This window comes from Nerophis ophidion, linkage group LG27, assembly GCF_033978795.1.
Source record: "Nerophis ophidion isolate RoL-2023_Sa linkage group LG27, RoL_Noph_v1.0, whole genome shotgun sequence".
NCBI classification, from domain to species: Eukaryota; Metazoa; Chordata; class Actinopteri; order Syngnathiformes; family Syngnathidae; genus Nerophis; species Nerophis ophidion.
This window is the reverse complement of record NC_084637.1, coordinates 35,317,930-35,344,819: the sequence shown is the minus strand read 5'-3', so window position 1 is coordinate 35,344,819 and position 26,890 is coordinate 35,317,930. Positions and strand designations below refer to the sequence as shown.

Genomic DNA, 26,890 nt, shown 5'->3' with positions numbered 1-26,890 from the left:
GTGACGTCACCAGTCCCTTTCGTTTTTTCCTTCGGCGTCGACTCGGCCGGGATTGTAGTTGCGAGCGTCTAGAAGCTTCTCAGCGCCCACAAGATGCCGCGTGTTTACATAGGACGACTGAGCTATCATGTCCGCGAAAAAGACATCCAGCGGTTCTTTGGCGGATTCGGAAAGCTCTTGGAAGTCGATTTAAAAAATGGGTGAGTTTCCGGCTCGAGCTAAGTAGCTAGCTTTAATGTTAGCCGATATTATTTTATTGTGTCCTTCTTTAGACACATTTGGTACTTTTGCCGACATATCTGCCTGCCAAATATTTAATTGCATTTCCTCCCAGGCCGACAACATGATTGCTGTGACTTATAGACTCAATGAGCCACGCGTGGCCAACATGGCGCCTGCTAACTTGCTAACATGCTTGTCGTTACCCAATCCTTCCACGCATGCGCGGAGATTACGTCACTTGTTTGTTTTCCAGGATTCATGATTTGTACTTTGACTATTATTTATCAACTGTTTGTAAAGGTTGAATTTTATTAATTAAAAAAAAGGTTTATAAAAAAATATATTTTTTGAACAATCTCCACAATTATTTTTAGTTTTTTTGTTCTTACCCTTTATTTCTCAATTTATTTTTAACCCGTACGAATCCGGATAGTCAAAGTTAAAGTAGCAACGATAGTCACACACACACTAGGTGTGGTGAAATGTGTCCTCTGAGGGGAGCAGTGAGCAGCAGCCGTGCCGCGCCCGGGAATCATTTATGGTGATTTAACCCCCAATTCCAAGCCTTGATGCTGAGTGCCAAGCTGGGAGGTAATGGCTCCCATTTTTATAGTCTTTGGTGTGACTCAGCCTGGGTTTGAACTCACAAGCTACCCATCTCAGGGCGGACTCTAACCACTAGGCCACTGAGTAGGAACCTGAACGATGACTTCATCGGCCCTCTATTGAAAGGAAATCCACATTTTTACTTTTTTTAAAATCTTTTTAACGTTAGCATGTGCACATTAAGATACTAACACTTAGCAAATGTGCCTTCTAACAGTTAGCATGTCTCACACGTCAATTAACAGGGCTGTAAGGTGTATGGCTTCAGAAATAAAGAAAAAAGTGTAAAAGTAGATGAAAAAGTTTGCGTGTTGAAGTTAGCTAGCTAGCATGCTATCATTTGCATGCTAAAAGTTAACAAGTGTCACATGCCAAGTCATATGACTCTGGGGTAAATGGTAGCAAAACTGGCTCCAAAAGTTAGCACAATAATGTTAACATGCTAGCAAGCTAACGCGACAATAATAATAGTTAGCATGTGTCACATACCAAGTTATATGACTCCCGAGTGTACACTTTTTTTTTTCTTCCCTTTTTAACGTTATCATGCGCACAATAAAATGCTAACACTTAGCAAATGTGCCACCAATGGCATTCTAACAGCATGTCTCACACGTCAATTAACACACCTGTGAGGTGTACGGCTTTGGAAATAGAGGAAAAAAGTGTAATAGTAGATGGAAAAAGTTTGCATGTTGAAGTTAGCCAGCTATACCCCGCCTTCCACCCGATTGTAGCTGAGATAGGCACCAGCGCCCCAAGCGACCCCAAAGGGAATAAGCAGTAGAAAATGGATGGATAGAAGTTAGCTAGCTAGCATGCTAAATATTAACAAGTGTCACATACCAAGTCATACGAGTCTGGGGTAAATGGTAGCAAAACTAGCTCAAAAAGTTAGCACGCTAACGTTACAATAATATTAGTTGTCACACATCAAGTTATATGACTCTAAAGCGTAGTTCTCAACCTTTTTTTAGTGGCGTACCCCCTGTGAACATTTTTTTAATTCAAGTACCCCCTAATCACAGCAAAGCATTTTTGGTTGAAAAAAAGAGATAAAGAAGTAAATTCCAGCACTATGTCATCAGTTTCTGATTTATTACATTTAATAACAGTGCAAAATATTGCTCATTTGTTTTGGTCTTTCTTGAACTATTTGGGGAAAAAGATACAAAAATACTTAAAAACTTGTTGAAAAATAAACAAGTGATTCAATTATATAAAAAGATTTCTCCACATAGAAGTAATCATCAACTTAAAGTGCCCTCTTTGGGGATTGTAATAGAGATCCATCTGGATTCAAGAACTTAATTCTAAACAATTCTTCACAATCATTGTTGCATTTCTTTTCACAGTTCTTTTTGACGGACATTTTAGCGAGAACCCTGAGCTTGTGCTTCACTGAGGATCTTTGTCAGTCTTGGTGATATTGTGGACGCCTTCCGCATCGTGCCTTGAGAGGACCTGAATTCAGTTAGTCTCCTCTTAAAAAATCAAGTGGCTTACCGACTTGGCAAGCGTGTTTCTCTTGTCCGGAGATGCCGCTGAAGATGTGCGGTCTACATGCCGCTGTTAGCTAACATTTCTCCACAGAAAAAACACAATGCCTGGGGGGGTTACAACTGGAAGCCGTAAATCCCATTAACACATATTCTTTGGAATACTGTCTGAATTGTGCCTTCTCTGGTTCGGCCTTATATTACTGCTACACTTTAACCACGCCTACGTTGTTTTCTCCATCGATAGTTGATTGACAGTTGGTGCCGTGCGGCACCGGCAGGTAGGATCAAACCATCATGACATGGGGGAAACTCTGGGTTTATGTAATTAATGCAATAGCCTAGTACTTGATTTGATGTTCAGTTTATGAACTTACATTCATACTTTGTTGAAGTATTATTGAATAAATACATTTGTAAAGGATTTTTGCTATTTTTATAATATTTTAATAAAATCTCACGTACCCCCTGGGATACCTTCAAGTACCCCCAGGGGTACGCGTACCCCCATTTGAGAAACACGGCTCTAAAGTGTATGGCTGGGGGATTACAGAAAAATAAATTGTGCAAATGGCTAAAAAAGTTAGCACTTTAAGGTTAGCATGCTAACAGTTAACAAATGTCACATTCCAAGTTACATGACTGTAAGGTAAACTGTAGCAAAATTAGCCCAAAAAGCGAGCACTTAAATGTTGGCATGCTAACATAAACAAGCATACAGTTAGCATGTTTCAAATACTAAAGTATATGATTAAGTGATATATATATATATATATATATATATACACAGTTAGCATGTTTCTAATACTAAAGTATATGATTAAGTTATATATATGTCATATATAGGTTAATAATAAAGTTAGCACTTTATTATTAGCGTGCTTTTGATTGATTGAAACTTTTAATAGTAGATTGCACAGTACAGTACATATTCCCTACAATTGACCAGCCATACACCTTACAGCTGTGTTAATTGACGTGTGAGACATGCTAACTGTTAGAATGCCATTGTTGGCACATTTGCTAAGTGTTGGCATTTTAATGTGCGCTTGCTAACGTTAAAAAGAAGAAAAAGTGTACACTTTAGAGTCATATAACTTGGTATGTGACGCATGCTAACTATTATTATGGTCACGTTAGCTTGCTAGCATGCTAACATTATTGTGCTAACTCTTTGAGATAGTTTTGCTACCATTTACCCCAGTCATATGACTTGGTATGTGACACTTGTTAACTTTTAGCATGCCAGCTAGCTAACTTCAACATGCAAACTTTTTCATCTACTTTTACAATTTTTTCTCTATTTCTGAAGCCATACACCTTACAGCTCTGTTAGTTGACGTGTGAGACATGCTAACTGTTAGAATGCCATTGTTGGCACATTTGCTAAGTGTTAGCATTTTAATGTGCATATGCTAACATTAAGTAATCTATAGTCTTTCTGAATGAATAATAAAAGAGTGTCCCCTGGAAAAGAAGTGAAGCAGTCTTGGTGGACTGAGTAGCTATTGACTACTCTTTGTTGATACGTGGCATCTCGTCCTCTCTCATTTAGATACGGATTTGTGGAGTTTGAAGACAACCGGGACGCCGACGACGCCGTGTACGAGTGCAACGGCAAGGAGCTGTGCGGCGAGCGGGTGATCGTGGAGCACGCCCGCGGGCCACGTCGCACCCGCGAGAGCTACGGTGGGGGTCAGTGGGGTGATCGGCGCAGTAAGTGCCGTCTATTATTCAACCAATTGGACACACTTCCTGCTTTATTATTAACATGAAGAAGACAAAAGTGCATCAGCCCTAGCAGTTGTTAAAGTCTCTTCATTGGAGTTTATGATTCCAATAGTAACTCCCTGTTGCCTTTGGTTGCTACAGTGGAACCTAAAGGGTCAAAAAACGCAGCTTTGCTTTAAAGGGGTCATGTTATGAAATGTTGGACATAGTGGGCTACATTGCATGTTATGGTGGCTCTTTTCATTTACGTGCCTCCACTTTGACTGTGTCTTCTCCCCGTCACCTTTCGTATGGAGTCTACTGACAGATAGAAGTTACAAGTAGGGTTGTACGGTATACCGGTACTCATGAATCAAAAACAGTACTATACTCTATTTGAAAAGAACCGGTTCACCATGTATATATATATTTTTTTACAGACATGAAGGCATGTCATTGCTGTTTTTACGAGCATGTTGGGCAGCGCACACACAGAGTACTTACTAGCAGACACAGTGTGTAGACAGAAAAGGAAGAATGGACGCATTTTGTCTTAAAAAGTAAAGATAAAGGTGAAGTTATAACACTGAAACACCCTTGGCTAACCTCCATCCGCAGTGTTTTAGCTACTTCTAAATCACTAATCCTGGCCTCCATGGCGACAAATAAAGTTTCGTACAAGTAACAATATCACTGGAAGACGAGGAATAGCTTAACACGCTTCACTACACACCGTAGGAGGATACAATAGCTCACTGCCATCACAAAGTAAACAAACGCTATGGGTGTATCTACACTTGACATCCACTGTAATGATACCAAGTATTAATATTTTTTTATCGTCACAAAATCGTATTTCGTTTTTTTTTTTATTCATATCCTGTTAATAAAGTCAGTAAACACGTCCCTGGACTAGGGTTGGGTATCGACTGAATTCGAACGATTCAGATTCTTTGTTTCAATTTTGATTCCTGATTCCGATTCTGCTTGTACCATGTCGGGATCAATGTGTTTGACAGGTAGTCCCTGGAAGGTGGTATTTATTTTGGGTTGAGAGTTTTCACCATATCCCTGCAAACATAAACAAACATGTCATGTTGCTGTTTAGCCCAGTATCAATTAGCTTAGCTCTAACGTTATTGTTTAACTAAGCTAAGTGTTGGAGATTCCAGCTCTGAAAAGGGATGCAGTCCTTTGACTATGTGTGCAGGGACCTTTCTGTGGCAGCGACATCTTCCCCATTGCCGCTACGGTGAACCGACTCACTGAGCACATGGCTGGCAGCTTGTAAATTGTCTATGAAAAAATACGCTGGCTAATTTGTTAGCTGCCTCAACGTTGGCGCGAAACACATTATTTATTGCACATATATTGTTTTACTTAACGGATTCGGACTGCAGTGCCAGGCTGGGCGTCGGAGCCAGAGGAAGAGGCAGAGGAGGACGGTCGGCGCAGCGCGTCGAAGACGGGACACGCATTTATTTGTACTCCATGAACTCGGAGGTGCTTCATCATGTTGGACGTGCACCCTCCTAAGCACCAAACTGTCCTGTCGCACGTGTTACGTTTCGCCGATATTTCATTTTTTTTATAAAGCCACACTTTCGACCGCAGACGCCCGCTATCCATGCTTGACTGACTCGCTCGGCTACAGAGGCTTGGCTATGCTAACACTTCCGGCGGTGGGCGCTTCTTCGTTGGTGTTTAGCGGCTTCTTCTTCCGGTCGGCGGACTAAGTATCGAAACTAGGAATCGAAATTTTAAACTTTTGAACGATTCCGGGAGAATCGGAAAGTTAGTCCCGGTTCCAATCCATACTCGATACTCGATACCCAACCCTACTCTGGACATGTGAGGACTTTGAATATGAACGATGTATGATCCTGTAACTACTTGATATCGCCATGAACGATACCTAAATGTGTGGTATCATCCAAAACTAATGTCAAGTATCAAAGAAGAGAAGAATAAGTGATTATTACATTTTAACAGAAGTGTAGATAGAATGTGTTGAAACAGAAAATAAACCATCAATCAATCAATCAATGTTTATTTATATAGCCCCAAATCACAAATGTCTCAAAGGACTGCACAAATCATTACGACTACAACATCCTCGGAAGAACCCACAGATATTAACAGTAAGTAAACAAGTAGATTAATAATCAATTTTTACAGTTTGTCCCTCATTATGTGTAGAAAATAATAAGTCCATAAATGACACAATAAGTTACTGCATATGTCAGCAGACTAATTAGCAGTCTTTGTTTGTTTACTTACTACTAAAATACTAGTTGTCTAGTGTGTTCAACATCTTATTTAAGGACTAAATGACAATAATAAACATATGTTTCATGTACACTAACACTTTTTGTTACAATAATGACAGTTTTTATGGTCCCCTTTATTTAGAAAAGTATCAAAATACATTTTGGTACCGGTACCAAAAATTTAGTATGGAGACAACCCTAGTTACAACTGTGTGCTGCTTTATATTAGAAATGGCAGATGCACGTGCATGTACGAGCCAGTCTGCCCCACAACAAGAGAATAGAGGAAAAGAAGCAATACAGCGCTTGAGATAGATTTTTACCATGTATGAATAATGCGCTCACCTAACTTCATTGATTGGGAAAACTTCCCAAATTGAGCAAATTCCAAACAGACCGTTTAGAGGAAGTATGAAGGAAGGCAAGATTGTTTGATAAATATTTACCCGCTCATGCAGAAACAATAACAGGCACCATCATAATAATATAATATAAACCATAATAGTGATCCCACTGAACAGGTGTTTGACATGTACACAAGAAAATATTGACAAAGTATTAATGATTTTAAATGTAGAAGTTTCGGTTAAATAAAGTTAGTTTTTTCCCGACAGACATGTTGACCAATCACAATTGTTTATTCTCAAACAGGATGAAAGAGGTCTCACGCTGTGTTTCGCTCTCAGCACTTTTTATTTTACAGTGGGATTAACTGAACGCAGTGAGCCCTCTTTTCACTCGTTCGCAATCTTTGTCTCGGTGGGCGGAGCTTCACACAGAGCGGAACCAAAGACTTTGCTTGCCTTCTCACAAAAATTAAGAGGTAAAAAAAAATATAACCACAAAAGCAAATGTCCCAGTTGTGGTAAAAATTCATCTGCAAGTGGGATGGGCAATATGAGCCCATCATCATGGACCAACAAACAGAAACACAACCTTGTTTTTCCAACTGGGTAAAAAAAGGACTTTAGAATGTTCAATGTTTATTTAAGTTCAATTTTTGCTAACAAAAACGAGCCATTTTATTTGTTTATTTAAGATAAGCAAGTTATTTACCGGTCCAGGGTTTACCCCGCCTACCGCCTGAATGCAGCTGAGATTGGCTCCAGCGACCCCGAAAGGAATGAGCGGTAGAAAATAGATGGATGGTTGGACGCCATTTTCCTTTCAATTACAGTACGATATAAAATGATTAAATCATGATGCAAATTCAATGGGTGCTTGTGTGTATATATATATATATATATATATATATATGTATGTATGTATGTATGTATGTATGTAGTCATTACATGATAAATACTGTAGTTTATTGGGTTAATTATTCACCTTTAGAGCAGGATGTAGACAAAAGTTTGTCTACCTGAAACCAAATATTACTTCAAGTAAATGTAATGTGTTGATGGACAGTCTAAAAGTAACGTGTCTTCCGTCACTCCTTACTTTATGCATTTTTATACGTTGAGTATTTAAAAAAATGGCAATTTTAGAGGAGAATAATTGCAATGAGGGTTTTCCTCTGAAGAGTGCAGCCCTACACATGAGTTAGGTCTGATGATAAATACTACACCTCATTGGAAAGTTGACATAAAAGTGGAGTCACAGAGAAGAGGACTGTGGAAAAACTAGTGAGCATCATGGATGATGGCAGTCACCCTCTGCATAGCCAGAGGAGCATGTTTAGTGCTACTAGGGCTGGGCGATATGGCCTTTTTTGAATATCTCCATATGTTTAGGTCATGTGACCATTCTTCTTCATACTGCATTCATATATGCACATTTTAATCTTTCATGCAGAGAGGGAAATCACAACTAAAAGTGTATTTATGAAACAGTTATTAACCTTCCTCTTGTGTTAGCTTTCTGTTACCATCTCTTATGTTAACGGGTCGGTTTTGACCCATGTCTTAAATCAGCTGTAAAATACACTAAAAACAATTATCTATCATCCAATTTGTTTCTCATCTCTTGGTTACCTCGTTAGGCCTCCTCATCCTTGAAAATATTGGTTTTAATATTTTTGGTTTGGGCCATTGGGCCTTTTTTTTGTCAGTATACCCCTCGATTTCAATTTTTAAAAATGGTAAAACGAACCTCAAGAGAATCATATAAATAAAAAAAAAGGTTGTTGTGTTACCCAACTATTACTAAGGGGTATTAGAACACATCTCTTAAATAAATGTTTTATTTATTTTTTCATTTTAAGAATTTTAACTATTGTAACATCTATGGTGTTACGGGTCAATTTCGACCCATATATATTTACTTCAAGAAAAAGGCTAAAACGTATTTTTTACAGCAACAGAAATCCAACATCAAACAACCAACAACCAATCAAGCAAATGAAACCAAGAGAAATAGATTACTAGTTCCAAAACTAATAAAAAAAACAAAATCAGAGTGGCAAAAAGTGACACTTTTAGTGTCCGTCTTTTGTTTGTTTTTGTACAGGATAACAAGGTAAAATGAGAATCCACTAAAGCTCACATGATTGGGAGAGGAGCTGGCTGTCAGTGTGTTCAGTTTTGGCTCTTATCATTGCTTTATCATCTTATTTTTATAACTGGGTCGAAACCGACCCTAACAACACCAAGGGCATAATTTCTACCAGAGCATTTTATAATTTAGTGAAAAAAATTAAAATGTTTTATTTTGTTGACAAAGAGGTTCCTGACAAAGTCAAAAAGCTTTGATGCAAAAAAATAAATGTATGTGGTGTTTTATGCATTTAAAAACTAAAACGGGTCGGTGCCGACCCTAACACAAGACGAAGGTTAAGCAGTGGCACAAACATTCATGTCATTTCAAAACAGTAAGTGCAAGATTGTCAGACATTTTAAAACAAGCTATAAGTGCACTTTTGTGCATGATGTCACTAAGATGACATATCAAAACAACACTAAATTAAAGTGCACTTTTTATATAGAACGCCACTACAATAGTTTAAAACAATAAAGTGCACTTTTGTGCATGATGTCACGCAAGATATTTCAATAAGTGTCTAATAAAAATGAGCTGCATAATAGGAAATCTCCTTCGCTATGTGGTAGGTTCCTGCGGACGTTATCTCCTTTTGTCGTCGACTTTTGTCATATGGTTGCTTGGGCATTTTGTGGGTGTGGCACCGAATGGAGTTGTTGACATGCAGAGTTTCAAGCACTCTTCATTCTCTAGCAGGTGACTTTTCAAATGATGCTTCATTAGCAGTGCTGCTACTTTTTGTAACAGCGCTTTTGCCGCATAAATGTTGAACATATTCCCACTTGAAGCCAAATTACTGCCGGACAATGCACCCCGTCCTGTTTTTCTTGGGAATTAATTATTCCTCTATTTTTTACCAGATCTGCAACTTCTCTCTCTTGTATTACCACTCACACCGCGCAGTTAGCATCACAGCTAACGTTACCATGTCGCCACCTAGCTGCTCCGCAGGAGTGTGTGACGTTGCACGCACGACGTGTTTAAGAATGTGCGCTGGTTTTATGTGTCTGTGAGAAGGAGAGTCAAGTAGGGATGATGTTTGATAAGAAATTATCGAGTTTGAGCCCGATATCGAATCCTCTTATCGAACCGATTCCTTATCGATTCTCTTTTCGAATCCAGATAGGTTGTTGTATATGGAAAAAAACACAATATTTGGTTTAACAAAAGCTCACTTTTATTTTATAAGAAAAACAATTAATAACATAAATACTGACTGTTGTTACCCCCTAAAAAAATAAAATAAATATTGACTGTTGTTATCCAAAGTATATTAAGTGCCATTTTTCAGAAAAACAAATATATACAGTAAGACAAAAACAACCTGTCTCTGTGATCAATATCGGTGTATAAATAATAAGGGTTTTTTGATATTGATTGATTGATATATTTTTATTTCAAATATGCCAAAAAAAAACAAGAGCAAGCATGATCCAATACAGTGCTATAGCGTTAACAGACATAACAAAATGAAAACAATAGAGAGAGAAAAAACGAAAACAAATGAGCATTGGACTTTCTCCTTTTTTTCTTCTTTTTTCTTACATATTTGAAAAGGAGTGAGAAGAAGTATACACTTAGTGAGAAGAAGTATACACTTCTTAAATTAAACAAAATCAGTCCCTTTGGCGCAATACTGAAAATATTAAATTTCTCCAAAAAGTGCACTTCTGTTGCTTTTAGAACATACTAACTACACACATTATGAGACTAAGAACGCCACAGTCACCAATCAACAATTCTTATTCCAAAAAATTAGCATGTCTGCTTTTTCAGGGTCAAGTCGGACCCTCTTCGCTTATCGTGTCGCCAGCGGTGGAAAAAACACGTTCACTTGGCGTGGAGCTAGCTTGGACACACAGATAGGTTTGACAACATCCTCCTCCAGTCTGGATCTAAACCTTCTGGGGTCCACCAGTGTGGCCTTCTCCAGGAATGACTGCACGTCCTTGTCCTGGGGGGAAAATGAGGGACAGACATAGTGTAGCATTAGGGGGGAAATTAGCTGAATGTGAAGACTAGGGTGTCTGTTATTATTCAGCATATTAGTATGTGGAATTAAAGGATGGAATGGATTAAGTAATGAAGTTCACATTGTACTGATATGATCCACTTTAAGAGCTTGTTCAAATGAATAGTGCTCACAAAGTACAAAGAATTATGATAAATACTTTCAATCTTATTGAAAATAAGATATTCTTCATCTCAGTATATTAATAATGAGAAAATTGTTGTATATACTTATTCACTGATGTTATTTTATTCTAAAAAGGTCAGTAAATGATGTATATATTTGTAAATGTTCTGAAGTGGGAAAGGGGTAGGATTAAATAAGCTTTACTTCTTCCTACTCCTTTTCGGACATGATGTCAAGTGAAATGATATGAGACATATGTTATGCTGAAAGTGTGTTCATTCATGTATGAAAAAACTAAAGAAAGAAAGAAAGCACCAGTTTAATAGACAGAGCTGCAAACTCTGGATTGGTGCAGGCTACAAGATAACGTTAACGTTATCAGACACGTACAAAAAGGCTAACGTTACCGTTGCCACTGACTATGCTTAGGTAACGTTAGTCTAGCTAACATTACTGCAGTCCTGGTTGACATAAGAAATAACAATATTTTAGCCTACAGGCTACAAGTGAGCAGATATGGAAATGAACCGGCACTATCACTGAAACTGGGGCTGCAGGTTGAAGCAGAGGAAGAGGGGTGTTCTTCGTCATCTCTGTCGCTGCTTCTCCACGTGTCGAAGATACGCCACGCTTCTCGAACGTTCAGGTTATGTGCAGCCGGAACATGTTTCAACATGCTTGTTGTACTTCCCCCTTACATGAGAGCCAAGCCTGGCAATAATTGCATATTGCCGTTTCCTCGTCGTATTTTTTGTAAAATGAAGCCGTGCCTTAAATTGTTTTTTTCCGGTCCATTATATTCGCTGCTTTCTGTATCTGCCGCCCAATGACTGAGCTACGTCATGTCCTGTTACTGTTTGCTGTGGGACATGATCCGAATAAAGAACCGACTCTTTTTCTTGACTATAGTGGCCTCGATAACGGGATTTGAGTCCATAGAATCGGTTCTTTTCTTATCGAACAACCGGGAGAACCGGTTTCGAACATCATCCCTGGAGACAAGAAGGAGTGAGAAGAGCCTGCATTGTAATGCCAGCAGCTAAAAGTATACTCCAATATCACCAAATAGTCCTTCTCTGTATCGCACACAGACAAACCTGCCATATATCCATATATGGCCCAGCCCTAAGTGCTAGACTGCGTCATCCCAAGTGCAGGACTGATAGACTCCAAAACTCCTTTGTCCCACATGCCATCACACTGGGGGGGGGGCACTAGGATGAGAACAATAACCATACTGAAATAAAGTGCACCAATACATTTTCATAACATGGTCACCACTGCCTAGTTTCTTTTCTTATATTCTTATTTTTACTGTTATATTTCTATTCTTATTGTTGCCTTTTATTTCCATTTATACCCCCCATTAAATTAGATTTCCATTCTGTCCACTGCTGCTGGAATTTAAATTTTCCTGAGGGAAGTCTCCTCAATTAAGTACTATTTATCTGTAAGTGTTGTGCTGAGCAGCCAGGACTATTTTGGACCCTTTTGGCTTCCACTGTACTGGCAGGACTTATTTTTTGGGACTTCCACGTGTGCGCAAGTCCACCCAGCGCCTGTTCCTGTGCAACTTGTTGCACCTCCTTGCTCTTGCATAGTTTGATTGGGAGGGACAACAATTTGCCAGCAGGCACACCTTTTGAAAGAAGGAGCAGCTCTGAGAATCTTTGCTGTTATGTTAGCTCACCATCTGTCACTGAAGCCACAGCAGGATCTTTTTCAATTCATCTTCTTTAGGGGTGTAACGATTCTATTCTCAATTTGTGCTTGCCGGGACTATAATGTCAGTTCACTTTATTCAGTGACTTGAAATGGATTCTTTTTCACGAAACAAATGTTGCCTATATGGCTGCTATTTCATGTAAAGTCATGACAAACTATCAAGTGAAACCTCAGTCAATGGCCAATGCTTTCAACACTTGAGCTTCAATTCACGAGAGGAAGCATTTTCTATAAAAGTACAATGTCAGATTTACCTGCTACTGCCACTTTTCTCTTTCAACATAAACCTTTTCAGGTGGAATTAACAGTAAATGTATCCACCACTCTTAGTTGTTTTTGACATAGAAGTAAGAGCAACATGAATAATATCAGCAACTTATGTCTTCAGATGCAATGAGCAGTGCTTAGTACTATTATTGCAAGAAACATCCTGCATAGCAGGGAAAGGTTGCAAGTGCAAACGCCACAACATTACTAACTGGGAGATACAGCACAACTTTCAGATAGAGCACAATTGCAAACAACACAACTATAGGCCACAACATTAATACACAACTATAGTTCATAACATAAAGGCACAACTATAGGCCACAACACAACTATAGGCCACAACACAACAACTATAGGCCACAACGACACAACCACACAAAGACACAACACAACTATAGGCCATAACACAACAACATAAAGACACAACTATAGGCCACGACAACATAAAGACACAACAAACTATAGGCCATGACACAAAACAACATAAAGAGACAACACAACTATAGGCCCCAACACTACTATAAGCTACAACATAAAGCCCTAATATAACTATAAACTACAACACAACTTTCCGCTATAGCACAAAAGACACATCACAACACCATAAAGACACAACACAACTATAGGCCATAACACAACAACATAAAGACACTACTATAGGCCACAACAACATAAAGACATAACTAACCATAGGCCAAGACACAAGACAACAACATAGACACAACAAAACTATGGGCCACCACACAACAACTATAAGCTACAACATAAAGCCATAATATACTTAAGCTACAACACAACAACATAAAGACACAACAACTAACTATAGGCCACAACACAACAACATAAAGACACAACTAACTATAGGCCACAACACAACAACATAAAGACACAACAACTAACTATAGGCCACAACACAACAACATAAAGACACAACTAACTATAGGCCACAACACAACAACATAAAGACACAACAACTAACTATAGGCCACAACACAACAACATAAAGACACAACTAACTATAGGCCACAACACAACAACTAACTATAGGCCACAACACAACAACATAAAGACACAACAACTAACTATAGGCCACAACACAACAACATAAAGACACAACTAACTATAGGCCACAACACAACAACATAAAGACACAACAACTATAGGCCACAACACAACAACATAAAGACACAACAACTAACTATAGGCCACAACACAACAACATAAAGACACAACTAACTATAGGCCACAACACAACAACATAAAGACACAACAACTAACTATAGGCCACAACACAACAACATAAAGACACAACAACTAACTATAGGCCACAACACAACAACATAAAGACACAACAACTAACTATAGGCCACAACACAACAACATAAAGACACAACAACTAACTATAGGCCACAACACAACAACATAAAGACACAACAACTAACTATAGGCCCTGCCAACGTAGCTTTTTGTTGTGGACAGACTTGAAGAAGGCGTAAGGGCCTGGTTCATTGAAATGTGGGTGGTACTAAAGGAAGTAGTCCATGAATGGTTACACCCTAATATTTGAATGTCATGTGTCTTTTAATATTCCACATAACAAAGTCCTTGATGTTTCAATCTGAAAGAGTCCGGCTGAGGGCTGAGTCCATTGAGGCTAAAGATGACTGGCTAAGATGACCTTTACAATGTGTGTGTGACCTTTGCCCCCCCTTGACCCTTGGCTGACCTAACCGGAAGCCATGACGACCGCAGCCTTTTGCCAATAGACCAGGGGTGATGGTGAGGATTGCTTTCTATGTTGACAGCAAACACGCGGCACATTGCACCTTTCTTCAGCCGCGTGTCACAGGCTGAATACGCAGCTAAGATGTTGTTCAGACCGACGTCACACGCACCCAGACATCCATTATGCCACTAAATGCACACGTCACTCACATCTGGCCAGTCATGCAGTCACGGCCTTCCTCTAACTCCGCACCCTGTCTTTGTCGTCCAGGCGGCGGTTACAGCAGCAGCCGCAGCAACACCGGCAGAGAGAAGTACGGACCCCCCGTCCGTACCGAATACCGTCTGACGGTGGAGAACTTATCCAGCCGCTGCAGTTGGCAGGACCTCAAGGTGAGTGAAGGATGGTGAACATGGAACTCCGTCTTTTTCAACCGCGTTTCAGCCAAGGCACATTTTATTCATTGACAAAATCCCGAGGCACACCGCCAGCAGAACATGTTTAAAAAACCAAACTCAGTAGCCGACATTGACGGTAAAAAGTTGTTGTCGCAATCGTTGGATATGAGTTTAAAGCGTGACTACAGCTCTTGTCTCAAAGTAGGTGTACTGTCACCACCTGGCACATCACACCCTGATTTATTTGGAGCTTTTGTGGCTAAGTTAGACGTTGCTATCATAACTGTTGTTTCTAAAACATAAACAAGGTTTATTGTTTTCTTTTTCTTAGCACTTTGCCTTTCCTTTCTTTTAAATGGACAACATTTTAGTAGTCATTTTAATTGTGTGCACAGTTACAGAATAAATACATATTATCTTTGTTGCTCATGAGAACATGCCAAGAAAACATATAAAATTGAAAAATTGTAGCCATTATATATCTGTACACTTTATTATCTGTTTAAGATAATCCTTGATTTATCTACTATCAAAATAATCCTTAGTTGCAGCCCTAATTTTGCTATAAGTATGTTTTCAAGTAGTGTACATTGACATGTACTTGTGTGTGTACATGTAGATGCTGTATCGGACTAGATCCAGTAAGAGTTTGGGCAGATGGCCTAATGCTAGCCTCGCCATGCTGCCCCAAATAAAGGGTTTTTGTTGGTTTTTATTATTATTGTTAATATTATGGCTGTAAGCAAAGAAAAATCCATAAATGAGTTGCACCGTCTTCTAAACCGCAAGGTTGGTAGCGTGGGAAAAAAATGATTAAAGTTAATATCTGCTTACTTCCTGTTTGAACATGTTCTATCTACACTTGAAATGTAATAATCACTTATTCTTCTCTTTTTTGATACTTTACACTAGTTTTGGTGATACTACACATTTGGATATCAATCCGATACCAAGTAGTTCCAGGATCATAATTTAAGTTGTCATGTGTCCAGGGACATACTTTATTAACAATGACCAAGTATTTTGTGATGCTACATATCGATGTAATCCTGGTAGTATCGACTATGTACGTCTTTTGTACTTGGTATTGTTGCAGTGGATGTTTGTATAGATCCATTTGTTTACATTGAGGAGTGCTGGCTTGCTGTTAGCTCATATGACCAGCAAAGTACAGGCAATAAAAGGTAGTATTGTACCTTTTTGTGTTTGGATTAGTACTGCGGTACTAATATAGGCCAGCTATTCAAGTAGTTCTTCTAAAATACTCATCCAGGCTATACAATGTTTAATCCAATGAATTGATAGATGACTAAAAGAATCAATAACTGCTTCCATAGAGCTACTCGGACAAAGTATGACTGGCAACATTTCAATTGTACACAATTGATGTCACATTTATGCTATGAATAAACACTTCCACAAATACTGAGAGTCAGGCCAAAATATTCATGTTGAAATATTTTCAATGCAACATGCTGGTAAAATGTGGGTCTAGGACTTCATGCGGCAGGCGGGAGAGGTCACCTACGCCGACGCCCACAAGGAGCGCGCCAACGAGGGCGTGATCGAGTTCCGCAACAAGTCGGACATGAAGCACGCCATGGACAAGTTTGACGGCATGGAAATCAACGGGAGAAAGATCCGCCTGGTGGAGGACCGTCCTCGCAGGCGCAGGTCCTACTCCGGCAGCCGCTCCAGGTAGGACTTGCTTTCCTCCTCTCTGCTCGCTAACGCCACGCCTCTCTGCTCGCTAACGCCACGCCTCTTTGCTCGCTAACGCCACGCCTCTTTGCTCGCTAACGCTACGCCTCTCTTGGCGCAGATCTCGCAGCCGCCGGCGTTCCCGCAGCAGGAGCCGCAGGAGCCGAAGCTCCAGGAGTCCATCCAGATCCAAATCCAGGTGAGAGAAAATAGTCTCACACTTCATTAGCAAGACATATTAGGAGTGTGGATCATTTGGCATATCAATGATAATGCCATCATTTGAATTGTTAGGCCAAAAAACATGTATGGAAGTATTACTCTAGCAAAACTATTTGCAAATTTGTATCTCAATCTGTGTGTCTGTAATATGATTCATTGTCTGTGTACTAATTGGTGTGTCTGTATCTTAATCTGTGTGTCTAATGTGGTTCATTGTGTCTGCATACTAATCTGTGTGTCTGTAATCTGATTGTGTGTGTGTACTATTTTTTGTGTCCGTATCTCAATCTGTATGTCTAACGTGATTCATTGTGTCTGTGTACTAATTGGTGTGTCTGTAATCTGATTCATTGTCTGTGTACTAATTTTTGTGTCTCTCAATCTGTGTTTTTGTGTGTGCGTGTTTTAGTTTGTGTTCGCATTTCTTTTCTGTCCATATTTCAATCTCTCTATGTGTAAAAAGAAATGTGTTTGTGTTTTCAGATTTGTGGCAAAAATCCGGAGAATGTTTATAGTTGCATCATCACATTTGTAGTGTACAATGTATGTTGTAGTTTTTTTCCCAGATTGTAGAGCACAGCAGTAAATAAGCAGCACCCACTAGATTCTAGAAGAATATCTATTGTATGTATTAGCCACAGATGTCTAGGTTGTCAAATGACTTATTTACACAGAAATGTTTATTTACATGCCTTAATTGTTTCCAAACAGTGTCTGTAACAGGGCAGTTAAACGGCTGATCAAACAAAACAGAAGTCATGTTCATGGACCCACTAGCTGTGCAAGCTAGCTCTCTAATCAGCTAAACTGACTCAAGAGGAGTGGTCCACTCCCATGTTAGCGTATTAGCTAATGCTACCCATGTTAGCTCTCCAATCAGCTAAACAGACTTAATAAATCCAAAGGATTACATTTTTGTCAATTTATTGAGGAATTTGTGAACGTGAAAACAAAAATAATGTTATTGTAAATTAATAATACTAACAGATGCTCGTAAACCTGTTAACTTATTAGCTAATGCTAACGCGCTAGCATTTATAAATATGCATGAAAACACTCCAATAGACCTCACGCACTGGACATTTAAGTGTGTAAGAATTGTTTTAGTTATATTGTAAAACTTATAATAGTTGCTTGAAGTGATGAATCATACATCCTCTCGAGTAAAAACGCTATGGACGGCTAGAAAATGGAACAGCACTTATACTTCCAGTTGAAAGCCCTAGGACACTGCAGCACACTGCACTAATCAAACTTGTCCAAAATATGGCAGCATAGAACAAACACCTTTGTTTTTATTTTTAAATACTATTTTTATTATGGCCGTCAGCAAGTGAAAATCCCAAAAAAAAAAAAAATAACCGCAGACTTCAAAGTGTAGGAGAAAAAAGTGTCTAATACTTAAAAATGAAAGCAACTCCTCCTCAGGACTTTGCCCAAACGAGTCCTGATTAAAATGGCCGATACTGGACAGATTTGCGAGGATAAACTCCCGTGGTATCTTGCCTGCGCCACAAATGTGGGCGTGGCATGGCGCCAAACTTTGATCTGATGGTTCGCCACAAGACAGCAAATGTCAAAAGGATGGTGGCACCCTGCTGGGGTCAGGGCCTCTTCAGGTCTTAGTTCCTTCTTGTAAGTGATTGTGCTTTTCGTCTCGCCCTGGCAGGTCCGGTTCCCGTAGCAACAAGCGCTCCAAGTCTGGGGACCGCAAGTCCACCTCTCGAAGACGCAGGTCGCCCTCGCGCTCCAAGTCCAAGTCCAAGTCCCGCTCCCGCTCGCACAGGTCCGGCTCTCCGTCCCCGGTGCGCAAGTCCAAGTCCCGCTCAAAGAGTCGCTCCAAGAGTCGCTCCAAGGTCCGGTCCGAGCGAGACTCTCGGAGTCGGTCCAAGGAGGAGACGGAGCAGAAGTCCCGCAGTCGCTCGCCCTCCCCTGTGGAGAACGGGAACGAGGAGAGGGAGGCAAAGTCTGCGTCCCGCTCCCCGTCTCCCCGGGAGGACGAGCGCCAGTCCAGGTCCAGGTCCAGGTCCAAGTCCAAGTCCAGGTCCAAGTCCAGAGAGAAGCGCTCAGTGTCTGGCTCCAGGTCTAGATCTGCTTCTCAGGATTAGCACACCTCAGTTTCCATCCTTGAAGCAGCACTTCCTGTCCTTAAGTCCTGCATTCTGCTTTTCTTGTCCTCTGGAAGTTTCACTATTAGGATTATTCATCTGGATCTCTAGGAGTAGTTTGGTTCTGGATCTCAACCTGTGTGTGTGTGTCTGTCTGTCTGTCTGTCTGTCTGTGTGTGTGTGTGTGTGTGTGTGTGTGTGTGTGTGTGTGTGTGTGTGTGTGTGTGTGTGTGTGTGTGTGTGTCTGTGTGTATAGTTGTGTGTGTGTGTGTGTGTGTGTGTGTGTCTGTGTGTATAGTTGTGTGTGTGTGTGTGTGTGTGTGTGTGTGTGAACCACATAGGTGTGTTTAGATGTAAAAGAGGTATTTGGAGCAAAAGCAGAAGTAGGAGGATGTGAGTACACACACACACACACACACACACATCAGATGGATATACAGACACACAAGAAGTAGGAGGATGTGAGTACACACACACACACATCAGATGGATATACAGACACACAAGAAGTAGGAGGATGTGAGTACACACACACACATCAGATGGATATACAGACACACAAGAAGTAGGAGGATGTGAGTACACACACACACATCAGATGGATATACAGACACACGAGGAGGAGGATGTGAGTACACACACACACACACACACATCAGATGGATATACAGACACACAAGAAGTAGGAGGATGTGAGTACACACACACACACACATCAGATGGATATACAGACACACAAGAAGTAGGAGGATGTGAGTACACACACACACACATCAGATGGATATACAGACACACAAGGAGGAGGATGTGAGTACACACACACATCAGATGGATATACAGACACACAAAAAGTAGGAGGATGTGAGTACACACACACACACAGATGGATATACAGACACACAAGAAGTAGGAGGATGTGAGTACACACACACACACAGATGGATATACAGACACACAAGGAGGAGGATGTGAGTACACACACACACATCAGATGGATATACAGACACACAAGAAGTAGGAGGATGTGAGTACACACACACACACACACACATCAGATGGATATACAGACACACAAGGAGGAGGATGTGAGTACACACACACATCAGATGGATATACAGACACACAAGAAGTAGGAGGATGTGAGTACACACACACACACACACATCAGATGGATATACAGACACACAAGGAGGAGGATGTGAGTACACACACACATCAGATGGATATACAGACACACAAGAAGTAGGAAGATGTGAGCACACACACACACACAGATGGATATACAGACACACAAGAAGTAGGAGGATGTGAGTACACACACACACACATCAGATGGATATACAGACACACAAGTTGAGATCCATGTTTGCAAGCAATGTTGCTGCAGTAATACTTGCAGCCACTAATTAGTTGGCATGGAACGTTCACAACTAGTTCCAACTTTACAAAGTATGCAGTGTTTCTTTTTGCTAACAATCGTCACATTGCATCAAATGTGCTTTTTTTTTGTAATTGTACGATGAATTAAAGACGGAAATAAAATCCTGTGGGATGTAAGTTGTGTAATTGTAATAAATGCAGACGAGGCGAGGTCATGGCGACATACCACCACACCCAATAGTGTGCATGCTAGTCACTACTGTACTGTTGCATGCTGGGTAATGTAGTTCTTAAATTCCTAGTTCATAACATCACAGGATATACGCACTACATATAGTCCATACAATCACTTGATATATATATATATACACACGTACATATCGACATATATATATACATAACTATATACACACACATGTACACTCATATATATATATATATATATACATATATGTATAAATATGTATATATACAGTACATATATTCATATATGTATGTATACATTTATATGTAGATTTATGTATTAATATATATTTATGTATGTATATACATATATACACGTGCATATTGACATAGCTACATATATACAATACATATATAAACAGTGTATATATATACATATACTGTATGTATATAAGGATATATATATGTATAAATACATAGTACATATATATGTATAAATACCAATGTGTTTATATATGTATATACATAATGTATGTATATATACATATACGTGTTTGTATATATACATACATATATATGTATTAATACATATATACATTTATATGTATACATGTATGTTTATATATATACATATATGTATATGCATGTTTGCATTTATATACATTTGTAAATGCATATTTGTATATGTATATACATACATATATGTATTACAATACATATATATATATATATATATATATATGTACATATACACCTATGTATATATAACATGGTGGCAGATGTATATACATATTTATACATGTATACACATATATAAACACATATATGATATATAACCAACTTCCAGTATACAGTTAGTCAAATGACATGTAATCATGTGTTCATAACAAAGATGATTCTTTATTGAAGACATAAACCTAAGACTTAGGTCAGGCTGATTAGAAAAACTAATTTTTTGAAGAAGATACTTTTTAATACGTGATTCAAATAAATATAATCCTGTTTACTGCTGTGCCAAATAAATATAATCCTGTTGTGCTTAAATGAATGAACTAAACAACAAGGAATATGTTTATTAAATCAAATGTCATTAACATCAAAGTACAAATGAAAACGTTTTAACACTTTGGTCATAATTTTGGGCTCCAGACGTCTTCTGTGTGTGATGTTGTCATTACTGCCACCAGTGGTGGACAAGTGTATTACACCTGAGTACTTGTGTGATGTTGTCATTACTGCCACCAGTGGTGGACAAGTGTATTACACCTGAGTACTTGTGTGATGTTGTCATTACTGCCACCAGTGGTGGACAAGTGTATTACAGCCCACAGTACCTTTGTTAACCGTAGGGCTGGGTCTGAATTAGATAGTCAACTATAGAAGAGGAAGTAGAGCAGATGTCACAGGAAGTAGAGCAGATGGTCACAGGAAGTAGAGCAGATGGTCACAGGAAGTGGAGCAGATGGTCACAGGAAGTAGAGCAGATGGTCACAGGAAGTAGAGCAGATGGTCACAAGAAGTAGAGAAAATTGTCACAGGAGGTAGAGCAGATGGTTACAGGAAGTGGACCACATAATTTTCCTGAAGGAGCTCTCCTGAAGGAATCAATAAAGTACTATCTATCAGATGGTCACAGGAAGTAGAGCAGATGGTCACAGGAAGTAGAGAAAATTGTCACAGGAAGTAGAGCAAACTGTCACAGGAAGTGGATCAGATGGTCACAGGAAGTAGAGCAGATGGTTACAGGAAGTAGAGAAAATTGTCACAGAAAGTAGAGCAAACTGTCACAGGAAGTGGATCAGATGGTCACAGGAAGTAGAGCAGATGGTCACAGGAAGTAGAGAAAATTGTCACAGGAAGTAGAGCAAACTGTCACAGGAAGTGGATCAGATGGTCACAGGAAGTTCTCCTCGTTGGCCACGTAAGAGAAGCCCTTGAAGGCGTTGTTGGCGTTGAAGCTGGCGTTGAATTCTGGCGTGCGACTCATGGAGTTAGACACGTTCTCTCTGGTGAACTCTGGATCGATGTTCTGTGTATCTGCTGGTCCTCGCTTACACACATCAATGGAGCATTGTTATGCTACATCAACTCTATTATTATTATTATTATCATCAATGATACACTAAATATGTCATTATTATTACACTAAATATACCATTAATATTACACTGAATACATACTCTTTTTTTTTTTAAATACATAATTAATATTACACTAAATATATCATCAATAATACACAAAATATATAATTATTAAGACATTAAATATATCATTATTACACTAAATATATCAAGACACAAAATATATCATTATTATTACACTTAATATATCATCAATAATACACTAAATATATCATTATTATTATACTAAATATATCATTAATAATACACTAAATATATCATTATTACACTAAATATACAATCAATATTACATGAAATATATCATTATTATTACATTAAACATATAACCAATATTACACTAAATATATCATTATTATTAGAGTAAATATATAATTAATGTTACACTAAATACATCATTATTATTAGACTAAGTACATAATATTACACTAAACATATCATTATTATTACACTAAATATATCATTATTATTACACTAAAACATAATCTTACACTAAATATATCATTATTAACCTAATCAATACATGATCAATATTACACTAAATATATCATTATTATTACACTAAATATATCATTATTATTACACTAAAACATAATCAATATTACACTAAATATATAATTATTACACTAAATCAATAATTATTACAGTAAATATATAACCAATATTACACTAAATATATCATTATTGTAAGAGTAAATATATAATGTTACACTAAATGCATCATTATTATTACACTAAATAAATAATCAATATTACACTAAATAAATTATTATTATTACACTAAATAAATAATATTACACTAAATAAATTATTATTATTACACTAAATATATAATCAATATTACACTAAATCTATTAGAGTAGATATAAGGGAGTAGTAAAAAAAAGTAGATCTTCACCACGTTTGGGTTGTAAGGCGGAGGAATTCTCTTGTGGAAAATGTCATCCCAGTTGATGGCAGAGAAGAAAGGATGATTCTTGACTTCCAGCTGTGACAGTAGAGGACAATTACTGGAACTTATAAAGTAGAGGACAATTACTGGAACTTACAAAGTAGAGGACAATTACTGGAACTTATAAAGTAGAGGACATTTAGTGGAACTTACAAAGTAGAGGACATTTAGTGGAACTTATAAAGTAGAAGACAATTACTGGAATTTACAAAGTAGAGGACATTTAGTGGAACTTATAAAGTAGAGGACAATTACTGGAACTTACAAAGTAGAGGACAATTACTGGAATTTACAAAGTAGAGGACAATTACTGGAATTTACAAAGTAGAGGACAATTACTGGAACTTACAAAGTAGAGGACATTTAGTGGAACTTACAAAGTAGAGGACATTTAGTGGAACTTACAAAGTAGAGGACATTTAGTGGAACTTATAAAGTAGAAGACAATTACTGGAATTTACAAAGTAGAGGACATTTAGTGGAACTTATAAAGTAGAGGACAATTACTGGAACTTACAAAGTAGAAGACAATTACTGGAACTTACAAAGTAGAAGACAATTACTGGAATTTACAAAGTAGAGGACATTTAGTGGAACTTATAAAGTAGAGGACAATTACTGTAACTTACAAAGTAGAGGACATTTAGTGGAACTTACAAATTAGAGGACAATTACTGGAACTTATAACATAGAGGACATTTAGTGGAACTTACAAATTAGAGGACAATTACTGGAACTTATAAAGTAGAGGACATTTAGTGGAACTTACAAAGTAGAGGTCAATTACTGGAACTTATAAAGTAGAGGACAATTACTGGAACTTACAAAGTAGAGGACATTTAGTGGAACTTACAAAGTAGAGGACATTTAGTGGAACTTATAAAGTAGAGGACAATTACTGGAACTTACAAAGTAGAGGACAATTACTGGAACTTACAAAGTAGAGGACAATTACTGGAACTTATAAAGTAGAGGACATTTAGTGGAACTTACAAAGTAGAAGACAATTACTGGAACTTACAAAGTAGAGGACATTTAGTGGAACTTACAAAGTAGAGGACATTTAGTGGAACTTATAAAGTAGAGGACAATTACTGGAACTTACAAAGTAGAGGACAATTTAGTGGAACTTATAAAGTAGAGGACAATTACTGGAACTTACAAAGTAGAGGACATTTAGTGGAACTTACAAAGTAGAGGACAATTACTGGAACTTACAAAGTAGAGGACAATTACTGGAACTTATAAAGTAGAGGACAATTACTGGAACTTACAAAGTAGAGGACATTTAGTGGAACTTACAAAGTAGAGGACATTTAGTGGAACTTATAAAGTAGAGGACAATTACTGGAACTTACAAAGTAGAGGACAATTACTGGAACTTACAAAGTAGAGGACAATTACTGGAACTTACAAAGTAGAAGACAATTACTGGAACTTACAAAGTAGAGGACATTTAGTGGAACTTACAAAGTAGAGGACATTTAGTGGAACTTATAAAGTAGAGGACAATTACTGGAACTTACAAAGTAGAGGACATTTAGTGGGACTTATAAAGTAGAGGACAATTACTGGAACTTACAAAGTAGAGGACATTTAGTGGAACTTACAAAGTAGAGGACAATTACTGGAACTTACAAAGTAGAGGACAATTACTGGAACTTATAAAGTAGAGGACAATTACTGGAACTTATAAAGTAGAGGACAATTACTGGAACTTACAAAGTAGAGGACAATTACTGGAACTTACAAAGTAGAGGACATTTAGTGGAACTTACAAAGTAGAGGACAATTACTGGAACTTACAAATTAGAGGACAATTACTGGAACTTACAAAGTAGAGGACATTTAGTGGAACTTACAAAGTAGAAGACAATTACTGGAACTTACAAAGTAGAGGACATTTAGTGGAACTTACAAAGTAGAGGACAATTACTGGAACTTACAAAGTAGAGGACAATTACTGGAACTTACAAAGTAGAGGACAATTACTGGAACTTACAAAGTAGAGGACATTTAGTGGAACTTACAAAGTAGAGGACAATTACTGGAACTTACAAAGTAGAGGACATTTAGTGGAACTTACAAAGTAGAGGACAATTACTGGAACTTACAAAGTAGAGGACATTTAGTGGAACTTACAAAGTAGAGGACAATTACTGGAACTTACAAAGTAGAGGACATTTAGTGGAACTTACAAAGTAGAGGACATTTAGTGGAACTTACAAAGTAGAGGACATTTAGTGGAACTTACAAAGTAGAAGACAATTACTGGAACTTACAAAGTAGAAGACAATTACTGGAACTTATAAAGTAGAGGACAATTATTGGAACTTCCAAAGTAGAGGACATTTATTGGAACTTACAAAGTCAGCGATGGCTCCCAGTCGTCTGTGTGGGTCCTTGTGCAAAAGTGCCTCCAGCAGCGAGCAGACGGCCTCAGACTTCCCTGCAGGAAGTACAAGAGTCTTGTGCAGGATGGCGTCGTACATCTCACCCACGTCTCGGCTGTAGAAGGGAGGCTGACCCCCCAAACATGTTACCAGTCAAAGATCCTCTATGTGACAGGAACACTCTCCTCCTGACTGTATAAACACTAGTCAAAGATCCTCTATGTGACAGGAACACTCTCCTCCTGACTGTATTAACACTAGTCAAAGATCCTCTATGTGACAGGAACACTCTCCTCCTGACTGTATAAACACTAGTCAAAGATCCTCTATGTGACAGGAACACTCTCCTCCTGACTGTATAAACACTAGTCAAAGATCCTCTATGTGACAGGAACACTCTCCTCCTGACTGTATAAACACTAGTCAAAGATCCTCTATGTGACAGGAACACTCTCCTCCTGACTGTATAAACACTAGTCAAAGATCCTCTATGTGACAGGAACACTCTCCTCCTGACTGTATAAACACTAGTCAAAGATCCTCTATGTGACAGGAACACTCTCCTCCTGACTGTATAAACACTAGTCAAAGATCCTCTATGTGACAGGAACACTCTCCTCCTGACTGTAGAAACACTAGTCAAAGATCCTCTATGTGACAGGAACACTCTCCTCCTGACTGTATAAACACTAGTCAAAGATCCTCTATGTGACAGGAACACTCTCCTCCTGACTGTATAAACACTAGTCAAAGATCCTCTATGTGACAG

At 38.4% G+C, this 26,890-nt stretch overlaps 2 protein-coding genes across 4 annotated transcripts in view; one reads left to right on the top strand and one right to left on the bottom strand.

Annotated features, from left to right (window-relative positions):
* Window positions 1–20,632, top strand: srsf6b (serine and arginine rich splicing factor 6b). Of its 3 annotated transcripts, none has more exons than XM_061889389.1 (6): window positions 1–200; window positions 3,883–4,016; window positions 14,917–15,038; window positions 16,540–16,742; window positions 16,867–16,944; window positions 18,637–20,632. In XM_061889389.1, the coding sequence occupies exons 1-6, from the start codon at window positions 94–96 to the stop codon at window positions 19,073–19,075; spliced, it is 1,083 nt and encodes a 360-aa protein (XP_061745373.1). In that variant the 5' UTR covers window positions 1–93; the 3' UTR covers window positions 19,076–20,632. The 3 variants fall into 3 exon arrangements, with proteins under 3 accessions (XP_061745373.1, XP_061745370.1, XP_061745369.1); XM_061889386.1 differs by having other exon boundaries at window positions 3,883–4,022; XM_061889385.1 differs by having other exon boundaries at window positions 2–200; window positions 3,883–4,043.
* Window positions 20,633–21,696: 1,064 nt separating this feature from the next.
* sgk2a (serum/glucocorticoid regulated kinase 2a) overlaps window positions 21,697–26,890 on the bottom strand; it is a gene marked incomplete at its 5' end in the record, with an annotated part of 19,651 nt that continues 14,457 nt past the window's right edge. Inside the window, 3 exons of the mRNA XM_061889097.1 lie at window positions 21,697–22,688; window positions 23,675–23,764; window positions 26,095–26,250. Coding sequence (XP_061745081.1) covers window positions 22,533–22,688; window positions 23,675–23,764; window positions 26,095–26,250 — 402 coding nt within the window. The remainder of the gene's footprint in view (window positions 22,689–23,674; window positions 23,765–26,094; window positions 26,251–26,890) is intronic.

Excerpts from the sequence above, each read along its gene's own strand:
- srsf6b (XM_061889385.1), top strand. The coding sequence starts at position 94 with ATGCCGCGTGTTTACATAGGACGACTGAGCTATCATGTCCGCGAAAAA. Across the intron at positions 16,743-16,866 it reads TACTCCGGCAGCCGCTCCAG|ATCTCGCAGCCGCCGGCGTT; the intron begins GTAGGACTTGCT and ends CTCTTGGCGCAG. Across the intron at positions 16,945-18,636 it reads CCATCCAGATCCAAATCCAG|GTCCGGTTCCCGTAGCAACA; the intron begins GTGAGAGAAAAT and ends TCGCCCTGGCAG.